This window comes from Rhagoletis pomonella, unplaced genomic scaffold, assembly GCF_013731165.1.
Source record: "Rhagoletis pomonella isolate Grant_MI unplaced genomic scaffold, Rhpom_1.0 Rhpom_scaffold_00004, whole genome shotgun sequence".
In the NCBI taxonomy this organism is placed as follows: Eukaryota; Metazoa; Arthropoda; class Insecta; order Diptera; family Tephritidae; genus Rhagoletis; species Rhagoletis pomonella.
In genome coordinates, this window is record NW_023458558.1 from 50,739,075 (window position 1) to 50,749,850 (window position 10,776).

The window sequence follows — 10,776 nt, forward strand, 5'->3', positions numbered from 1 at the left end:
GCAAAATTGGCCATTTAAGTACAGATTGTAGCTAATACCATGTTCTGACCGACAACGAAAACAATTTGAAAACGAGTTTTGGAATTGTGAGCTGAAGCCTGTTCACACCGACTGTTAGTGTTTTCGTTGACATTTCTTACATCCTCTCATTGCAGTTTTGCTACACATAAACAAAACCAAAATGCTTTTCCCACATTTTCTTTTCATTAGCAACCTCTTACTTTCATTCTTATTTTACTTATCTGAAAAGGAATAGTGGAAATTAGTCAGCAATCTCTACTTAAGTAGGCCATCTGAAATCGGGCCTAACCGTTGCTAAATTTGAAAACTATTACACATTCTTTCAGGCTTTCAATACATTCTCCTATAATAGTTATCTGCCCTTTCGCTAGGTTCTTGAATGCATGCAAAAAACGAGTTAGGCATCATGTTATCCAAAATGTGCGTATTGATCTTGTCACGCAAATGAAGGGACCTAAAGTTCTAGGTCGCTTCCGAACGGCAAATGGTTGTTATGAGAAGCGATTCCATGGCAGAAGTTCCCTCGGAGGTTTGAAAATGCGACGACCGCAGATCGGGAATTGCGTAGAGCAACATTTGCTGGAACTTTATGTGGGCCCTGGGGCTCTATTCTGTAACTGTGAGTTTTCCAGTGTACACTAAAAATTGTGTGCACTCTTCATTTTGCGATTCAGGAAGAGTGAGAATGAGTTTAGCTGTCAAAATTGAGTTAGAATTTCATCATAAGTGGGCGGTGCCACGCCCATTTGCCAAAAATTCATATTTCAACATTCAACAATTTGTAGTTTTTGCATTTCAAGAAAATACTTTTATATGGGAGGTGGGCGTGGTTATTGTCCGATTTCAAAACCAACTTAGCTTGGATAAAGGGAAACCAAAGGTCTTAAATTTGCTTAGTTTTTATGCATCCATTGTGAGGTAAACTGTTCGCTTGACTACACTCTCTAACGATCAGTGACAGAATATCTTGATTGTCTATACAAATGGTTGTGGGCAAGGCACATTAAACAGGTAGTATCAGTAGAGCAAAAACAACATTTGCGTGTATTTTGTTGTTGCTACTGGTATCGAAAGTGTCAAAAACTGTTCTGAATTTTTTCTTCTAAATCAAAGCGTGCCATGTGAAATACAAAAAATTATAAAAAATAAAAAAATGAAATTGGAAAAAATAAAAATTTTTGCAACTTTCTTTCCTAGTAAATTTGTTTGCTTCTCGAAGCATTGATCCATCCTTTACAAGGGCCAGTAATCAGCGGTTGTGCTGCTGAGTTGGGCGAACGTTCCAAAAGCTGCTATTCAATCGCTTGTTTTGTATGGAAAAAGGTTTCACATGCAAATGGATTTTAACAATTCAGAATTTTTGTGAGAAAAAAATAATTACCAAATAATTTGAAAATAAATCAAATCAGCTGCTCTACTGATACTACCTGTTCAATGTACCTTGGTTGTGGGTAAACAGACTGCAATTAAATGTGAAGGAAAAAGTATCTGATCATATCTAGGAGATTTAACATAAGTACCGATGACACCTATAATTTGAGGAACATATTGAATATAGAGTAAATAAAATAGTGCAAAAATTGATCTGATGAAAATTCCACGTATGCATCCATAAAGACCCTGGTATACAGATATATGGTAGAACCACACGTCCAACGATCTTTTTTATAGCTAGCGACGCACAAAGAGATAAACTTAAAAAAAATGCAAAATATGACTATGCGATTCATACTGAACAAGCGGTACGACACACCCATACAGGAAATGATCGTAGATCTTCCAGATTATTCTTTTCCCAAAGTCCTTTTGTTAGACTCGCATTTTATCCACATACATCAATTAAAAAAATTAAAGAAAAATATTTGCGTCAGCGGTGGGCGTGGCTTACAGCATATTGGCTTATAATTTACCCGAAAGGTGAGTCTTATAATGAGACACTTATGTGAAAAATTTAGTTTCGATAGGTTCATCCATTTCTGAGAAATTGAATATTAGCCACCTCTCCCTACAAAGGCGACCACTGTGAGCCGAAGGCACCTATGCCGATATTTAACAAAGCAGATTGGTTCAGCGGCGTCAAAATGAAAAGTTGTAAAGATGATCCCTCGTTAGCATGGATAAGGGTAGCGGTGAAAGACCTCCAACGCCTATGGAATGGGGCATCTGTCGAGATAGTAGATCGCATCCAAATTCCGTCGATCCTGAACGCTACGGTGCACATTCCTCGTGAGATGAAAACGGGACATGTGCTGCGTCTACTACAAAGCCATAACACCGACACGGCGACGTATGACTGGAAGGTGTTGAGCGTATAAGCGTATAGCTTTGCCCCAAAAAAGCGAAATCTTACCGACAACAACCACAACACGCTAAAGGTTGGGAAAGTGGAGAAGGATCTCGGCATCGAGGAGATCCCACGTTTTTCCAAAGACCCGTTTACATTTCCATTTGAGATTTCACCGATCATTTTATATCCACGATTACTCCTAGATACTTCATATTCGGTGGAAGTCTAAGTCCCTTTTCTTCTGGTGAAGACCACAACACTAGTTTTGGTTTGGTTAGCGGTAAACCTTTTTCCATTACACCAAGTGTCAATCATATGCACTATTGTTTGTACTTTCTTGCGAACAGCCGATAGATATGGGCCCGTGACTAGACAGGCTACATCGTCCGCAAAGTCTTGGGCGTAGATATCAGAATCATTAATAGTGACAAGAGGACCGGGAGATTCACTAGCATATCTTATGGCATCTTCACTCGCTACAGTTCTGGCAACAAACCCGTTGTATCTCGTCTCAGTGATTCTCGCATTCCTTCACTCTCCTATCGAGGGAGAGGAAGGTGCAACCATAACTTGATTTCCAGGCAATTTCTGAAAGCATAGAGCGAGAGAGAGTATAAATCCTAGTCTCGATGAAAGAGCCATCAGACGTCTTAATTTAACTCAGTTATGTAGTTTGGTCCTTAACAGTTTAGCTTTTTGACCAAGGATTCAATTCCGCTGCAGTATTCTTTAAAACAGGCCCTTTTCGAAGAGCGTATTTGCTTCTTATGCTTTCTTTGCGCGCAGCGATAGCGTTCCCAGTCCATCTCAAAGTTAGTTTCGAGGGCCCGCATCAAGTCCTGACAGCAGCACTGTGCATGCCTAGACAGTGAAGTGATAAGACACTATAAGACATAATCTCGGTCTGACCGAGTTTTCGTCATATCGGTAAGAGTTGGCACCACGTAAACCACTCAGTCTACAGGGCTTTTTTATGTGCAAACTCGGTTCGTACATAGCCCCAGTACTTATGAGGCAAATAGTCAGAAGAGGAAAGTATGTATTCTGTGAGTCGTTATCATTGATATGTGTAACTTTGCTGTTTTCGAGGAAACTAATGAATTAAAAGTGAACTTACAATAACTACGTTCATAAATAACATTTAATGACAATTGCCTTACCGAACACTTGGCCGAAAGTCAGGTCTCTTCTTCCCCAATAGGTTTTAGGTTTTAGTTATATGTGTTGACTTAAACTATAAACAAATACAGGTGTTTAACACCTGCATCCGGGGGAGGTCTATGTAAGTACATCCATATGTAAGAACATTAGGGTGGCCCAAAAATACATAGGAAAATCCACCTTTTTTTGAGTTTCCCTGCCATCCCCCAGATCTGAAGAATATAAAAAATAAGAAGAAACGTTTTTTTTTTTTAATTTAGAAATCGGTGAATATTTACCCATGCCGCCGGAGCTTTGAAACCTCCCATATAATTTAGATGGGGAAAATACATTTTTCGCATAATTGCTATAAAATCGTTAAAAAATATTTTTTTTTTATTTAACTCAAAAATTTTACTAAGTGTGTTTTAGTAGCCGATAAATCCTATCGCTTATATATAAAATTTAGTTATTTTAAGTTTATATATAATTTAGATGGGGAAAATACATTTTTCGCATAATTGCTATAAAATCGTCAAAAAATAATTTTTTTTTTTTATTTAACACAAAAATTTTACTAAGTGTGTTTTAATAGCCGATAAATCCTATCGGTTATATATAAAAATTAGTGATTTTAAGTTTTCATAACCACATCACGCACGAACAGCTCAATGGATGTGTTTTATCCTATTTTGAATTCTACTCGAAGTTTTCTGTAGGTTTGTGGTAAAAAAAATTTGAAAAATATGGTAACCAGATATTTGAAAATTTAAAATTATTTAAAGGTCAATAAAATATATAGTGTTATTTTTTGAATACTTCTGAAGAGAAGTAGTCTTATTCGATCAAAAAATGTTTATTTATAAGGACTTTATAGCAATTTTACCAAAAACTGTATCCGCCCCATGTAAAATACATGGGAAACTTCAAAGCTACGGAAGAACGGGTAAATATTAATCGATTTCAAAATAAAGAAAATACCTGTCACCTTGTTTTTGATATTCTTCAGATCTGGGGGGAAAAAATGTTGGGCCACCCTAATGTACATATGGATATACTTAAGTTTTTCATATGCAATAAGACAATGTGCCAACTTACCCAACTATTTAAGCTGCATAATTGAGGCGGTTAAGTTTCATTCTTAGTTGTTGCACTCGCAGGCACCCTTCGGTGGTTGCTATAAGACTGATATTTTCAATTTTTAAATTAAAAATATTTTTTTCTTATATTAAAAAGTAATTGCATTGAAAGGACGAGTAAAAATGGATCGTTTGGCAACTGTGTGTATTGCGCTTTTATTGGCCTCCGCATCGGCTACTAATGTTAGGCAATGTAAGTAAGATAATCAAAAGTTAACAAGAAGTCAACATACATAATTTTAGGCAACGTCGTTTATTCGTTAAACTGTTATTAATGTAAATATTTATTTAAGTACATATTATTTAATTAAAAATGCGTGATTGCAGGCAAAAATGGTCAGCCGTACCCACTTGGTGTTGACATCGAGGGCTGTGACCAGCTACCATGTAATGTTGTCAAAGGCGGAAGAGCGCTAATGAAAGTCAACTTTGTGGGCAGTAAGCGCAAAAATCGTAAAAATACTCGAATGTTTTTAAAACTTATAACTTTTTATATTTCAGCTCGCGATAATATTAAGCAAATAAGAGCCGTTGTACATGCCACCGCCTTGGGCATCACGGTGCCCTATGAACTGCCCGAAGAGGTGGCCGATGTTTGCCGCAATTTATTGTATGGCGCTTCTTGTCCCATCGAAAAGTCCGAGGATGTGAGCTACAATTTTATTTTTGACGTTGATTCCTCATATCCGGAAATCAGCGTGAAGGTGCAACTGAATTTAGTTGACGAAAACGACGAATCTGTTGCCTGTTTCATTACCGATATAAAGGTACAGAAGGCATAGGAATCTTGGCCATTGGAAGATTTTGTTGAAAATTAGGTACCGAGTTTGAGATGTATATACGTATATGTATCTAAAATTAATGTTATTGCATAATAAAAAAGAACTGTGTAAGTACCAAGCAAAAATTAGGTTTTTCTTATATTGTATTATATCGTACGATAGCCAATTAAAAAAAATAATCATCAGTACATTCGCGAAACCATGGGCCAACAATAGTAAAACTGCCTTTTTAGTCTTCTCTCTGAAGGACTTTGAAATTTGAAAAATATGATTACTTCAAAAAATTATTTTAAAAATTCAGTGCAATGTAGAATAACAAAATGGATACCAAATGAAAAAAAAACCTGTAGAATTAAAAAAGAATAACTTTTTTATGTATATAAACGAATGGGTAAGGAAAATGTCCTTTTCAAATTTTGCCCTTGAATATTCTTGTAAATTTTCGATATTTATTTAAAAAAAAAAATATATATTCTTTAAGGATTAACATACACACGCCCACATCTTTGAATTTCATGCTTCTAACTTTATTACCTTAAAAAAATAAAATTAATTAAACGAGTTTTTTTAGTATGTGTTCGTCCCAAGGAATAAAAAAATTCTATTTTTTTTTTAATCTACGGAATATTCTCTTTGATTTGGTACCCATATTGTTATTTTACACAGCACTGAAATTTTCAAAATAATTTTTGGAATTAATCATATCACTGGAAATACAAAGTCCTTTTAGAAAAAATTCAGACTTCAGAGAAAAAACTAAAAATCCAGTTTTACTATAGTTAACCCACCGTTTTGTGAATATATTGATTGCTTCTTGTGTTTCTAAATATTTTGGATTTTGTCGCTCGGTGTTATCACATCTGCCGTAATCCGTTAAACACGAAAAAGCCTCGTATTTAAAAAAAATACTCGTTTTCTGAGTTAAATACTATAAAATGAACTCTCCTGGTAGAGAGAAGCAAGAGTACGCAAATTCAGTGGTAAATTGTGCTCAGGAAAAAAACTAAAAAAGAGTAAATTTCCAAAGTAGCAATAAACGCTAAACGAAAAGCAGCTCCTACCATGTCTTGCTAAATAGTAATTTTACAAAAAGTACTTATCAAAAGCGACCGTTAGTTATAGCTGGCGCTGATAAGTGCCTCTGGAACACCTGCAAATTATATTGTTAATGAATGGAACACCTGCACTTTAACTAATATTCAGCCAAATCTACTATTATTTATGGACAAAATATTTGCGATTAAAGTATGTATATATGTAATCCATTTAGGAAAGTATTAAATTTAGTTATAGCGGCATTTTACCGGCAGTCTGAGTTGTGACTCGCAGCCGAACATCACTACACATATTTGATAAATAAAGAAATATTTTATTTAAATAATTTTAAAATAAGTTTAGTAACTTCAAATATGTTTCGTTTGACAATTGTATGTTTCGCTCTCTTCTTGGCAACTGCATCGGCAACAAATGTAAAAGAGTGTAAGTGAAATGTGAATGAAATTAACGACCATGGTGTAAATAATCGTTATTATAAACTCTGAAAATACTAAAACTTTTGCGTATTTATACTTACATAATTATTACATTATACAAGTGTACATATCGATGGTTCTCTGTAATAGCGACACAACTCAAAATTAAAAAACCTCGTATTAAGTAACATTACTGTTAAAAGGTTCATGTCTCTAATCTTTGTCTAATGTCCATGTCTAGTCCTTACTACTTTCTGTAGTAATCCTTACTACATACTAACTAAGGATTAGACTTGGAGTGAACAGGGATTAATACATGACCCACTTAACAGTAGATATTATTATATGAATACCACTGGGATATTATTGCAAGGTCAAGTTAAATAATTTAGCGATTTTCTTTATGCTATCGATATCAAACATTAGTTCTGTCTTCAGAGACCTCTCAACAATCACCAGAGTAGGTAGTTTCAGAAAAAATAAATACATACATACATTAGGTGTCTTCACTTTGATCTTGGTTGAAGTCCCGTTTGCCCCATCACGTCGGCATTTTACCCAAACCTCAAAAAACAGGCTTCAGATTCATATTCAGCGCATGAAAATACATAAGGAAAGGATAGTCTGATTCCCCAAACAAGACACTTACATATTTTTAATGTGGCTGTGTTATAAAATCTATAAAAATAAAAATATGTAAACATTTGGCACACAAAATTTAGCTAGATGTTTGGACGAGAATATGCTCTAATTTGCAGTGTGCATCCTGTAGTTATAACACAAAATGGGAGACCTAAAATTTTACGCCGTATTCGAACGACAAGTGGTTTCATGATAAGCATTTTAAAGGCAGAAATATGTAAACTCGGAGGTTTGCCTGCCGATTGGTGACCGCTCTTAGAAAATATTCTTATAATTTAGATTTTGCTCGAACCGTGGATTGAAACCAGGTGCTACGAAGTGGTAGTACGTAGCTCTAACCACACAGCCACAGCGGCCGTGGAGTAATGTTGATTTAAAACTACTATCATTCTCAGTATTCCAAAATTCTAGAGAATTTAACCCTTCGATAAGTGAGAATTTCCGACTATCGCGCAGTGTTTTGTGAGCCCTGATATGGCATGATATAAATGGCAGATCAGCTAATTTCAAATCAAGCTGAAAATTTAGCAGAAAGGCTAAAGAAGTCAAATATTAGTTTGTCGATTTCATGAATATGTAAGCACAAGATCAACTCTTTCCATCAGAGATTTGTGACTTTTATAGCCCAGTATAGAAATAAATAGGAAAAATATATTAAACTATTTCAAAGCCATTAGTCTCTACTTCTTTTGGATTATATGAAATGTATTATTCCATATCCTCAGTGATCAGCAAACGGAGAATTGTATTGCAAGTTAAATTTTTTATTGCATTTTCGAGCATGGTCCATATATATACATACCTCACTTTGTTCATAGGTGGTACGCGAAAAAAGGGCGAGAAGAACTGCCATACAGCATTATGGACCTCATGAGGGCTGTGCCCAATGTGTAAGTTCCACAGGTATTAGATATAGAAATATGTACTTACAATGTATGGATTTATGTACATGTGTACATATGTATGCATACGAATGCATGAACGGTTTATATAATACCTGTTTGCTGAACGCCGAACTAAATAGCCCCTCTATGAATCCACTTCTGACATATGGTTTTATTTTTTATCAAAAATTTAAGCCTCGCGGCCTAGTTAGGAAAATGACTCAATTCGTTTTAATTTATGGTTTTGATACTTCGTTCGACTTTTTGCGTAACTTCATAATTTTCTAATCTCATCGATTAATGCAATGAACTAACAAGCTTAATATAAGCATATAAAATAAAGCACGCCCTGCTGGAAAAATGAACTAAGTAATGAAAATGTTTCGGTGTATTAAATGGCAACAACCGTAACGTCTCGAATAGTCGAAGTTCTTTTATCTTAGTTTCGTTGTTAGACTTTATATATGTACACATGTACTTATATACATTAGACCGTACCTCCTTACAAACAAAAAAAATATATATTTTTGCAAGGCGGTTTCGAGCTTTTTTTTCCAAACTAGGCGGATCTTGTTACAATTTTGGCTGACTTCTACATGTGTATGTACATTGGGGGGCCAATTTTTATATTTGGAAATCAAAAAAAATATTTATAAAACGCATGAAAAACTTTGAGCGCTTTGAGCGACCTCTAAATATTTTATTTGCCTTGCAAAAATAGTTCCAACGTTATTTGTTCTGGTATGGTCTAATGTAGATATAACTTTTTGTTGCGTACGAGCGAAGGATCATGCTTAGTATTTACGTATACCTTTGATTATTAAATAACTTTTTTGTCTTTCTTTTTTTCAGGTAAAAATGGTGAGCCATTCCCACTTAGCGTTGATGTTGAGGGCTGCGAAGAGATACCATGCACTGTTCTTAAGGGTTCCACGGTGGTGATGCAGGTGCACTTTGTTGGCAGTAAGTTCTAAAAACAAGAAGTCAATGATTATTTAATTGTATTAATTTTAAATTATATTACAGACCGGGACAACACCAAGCAAATTTCCGCTGATGTGTACGCCACCGCCTTAGGTATCACTGTACCCTATCCACTGCCCACTGAATTGGCCGATGTGTGCAGCAATTTGTTGTATGGTGCCAATTGTCCCATCGATAAAACCGAGGATGTTGTATATAACTTCAATTTTGAAGTGGATACTTCTTATCCGGAAATCAGCGTAAAGGTAAAATTGAATCTGGTCGATGAAAACAGCGACTCCGTTGCTTGCTTCATAACTGACATAAAGGTTCGAAAGTCTTCGGGGACAAGGCAGCTGGAAACCGCTTGAATATACATAAATGTACAAACGATATTTAATTTCTAAAAGTAAAGAGAAAGATGTAGAAAAGTTAAAGAATATACCATAGTATGTACGTATGTATGTAGTATGTAAGGGCGTAGCCAGGATCTGTTGTAAGGGGGAGCGGGGGGCTAAACAAAATATACTTGTTAATTTTTTATTTAATCAATTTTACGCTAATAACAAGCATCTCGGATTTTTAACCAATTTTTCGATTGTCTCGTTCTGAATCATCTCGCGGTTTTCGGTGACGAGTTTTCTATGCGAAATGTACTAAACGATCGCTCCACAGTCACTGTTGTGCATGAAAAAGCACTCAAAATGGAAATACACTTATTTATCGCTGGTAGAAATTCGTTTTTTTTTTTCTTCAAATAGATCTACAACTTCAACATCCCGATTATCTTCTTCGGACAAGTTCTTTTTCTCTTTTTTCCATAAATTGTACCAAAGAATGAGTTCATTGCCCATATCTAGATCATAGATCTGTTGAAAATGCTTCGCGTTCTCTTGTACATTTTCACTGGAAGATTTAGGCTCTACCCAGAAATACAGCGGACGACGGTAAATCGATCTGCGGTAAGTGAACAGCTGAACAGTTGCCGCAGTGAAATCTGTCAGAGTAAACACAATTGCGGCGCACGACGGCTTCCGTCAGTTGCCATTTTGATTTGAAAATTATCATTAAAATTAAATATTTTTTCGGTACGTGCGTGTATGTACATAGATTTTCTGGAAATATGGATGAACACATTGGCAAACTTGTAAAAATAATAAAAATTACTACAATCAACACTAAATTAACCCGCTGGGCGGTAAAAATATAAATAAATTTAAATCAACCGAAAACGTCGGCGGTAAAAACGCTGCGGCCGCAATTATGGACCATTCCATATGCCTTTGTGAGTTTTAATTTTGACTGCGGTTAACCGTCGACCGCTTAACCGTCGTCCGCTGCAATACTGAGTAGAGCTTTAGTCGAATACAATAGGTGCAATCTAGACAGAGAAAAACCTGGAGTATTTTCATTGGAAAAGCATAGGTGCGAGTTTATTATAGACCT

General features: G+C 35.5%; 2 protein-coding genes across 2 annotated transcripts; both read left to right on the top strand.

Moving 5' to 3' along the window:
* Positions 1-4,710: 4,710 nt before the first annotated feature.
* On the top strand, positions 4,711-5,369 carry LOC118738250 (NPC intracellular cholesterol transporter 2-like). Its single transcript, XM_036469176.1, has 3 exons — positions 4,711-4,780; positions 4,915-5,025; positions 5,089-5,369. Exons 1-3 carry the CDS (start codon positions 4,711-4,713, stop codon positions 5,367-5,369), a joined length of 462 nt encoding a protein of 153 aa, XP_036325069.1.
* Positions 5,370-6,778: 1,409 nt separating this feature from the next.
* On the top strand, positions 6,779-10,491 carry LOC118738251 (NPC intracellular cholesterol transporter 2-like). Its single transcript, XM_036469177.1, has 3 exons — positions 6,779-6,848; positions 9,220-9,330; positions 9,394-10,491. The coding sequence occupies exons 1-3, from the start codon at positions 6,779-6,781 to the stop codon at positions 9,699-9,701; spliced, it is 489 nt and encodes a 162-aa protein (XP_036325070.1). The 3' UTR covers positions 9,702-10,491.
* Positions 10,492-10,776: the final 285 nt, after the last annotated feature.

Excerpts from the sequence above, each read along its gene's own strand:
- LOC118738250 (XM_036469176.1), top strand. The coding sequence starts at position 4,711 with ATGGATCGTTTGGCAACTGTGTGTATTGCGCTTTTATTGGCCTCCGCA. Across the intron at positions 4,781-4,914 it reads GGCTACTAATGTTAGGCAAT|GCAAAAATGGTCAGCCGTAC; the intron begins GTAAGTAAGATA and ends GCGTGATTGCAG. Across the intron at positions 5,026-5,088 it reads GAAAGTCAACTTTGTGGGCA|CTCGCGATAATATTAAGCAA; the intron begins GTAAGCGCAAAA and ends TTTATATTTCAG.
- LOC118738251 (XM_036469177.1), top strand. The coding sequence starts at position 6,779 with ATGTTTCGTTTGACAATTGTATGTTTCGCTCTCTTCTTGGCAACTGCA. Across the intron at positions 6,849-9,219 it reads GGCAACAAATGTAAAAGAGT|GTAAAAATGGTGAGCCATTC; the intron begins GTAAGTGAAATG and ends TCTTTTTTTCAG. Across the intron at positions 9,331-9,393 it reads GCAGGTGCACTTTGTTGGCA|ACCGGGACAACACCAAGCAA; the intron begins GTAAGTTCTAAA and ends ATTATATTACAG.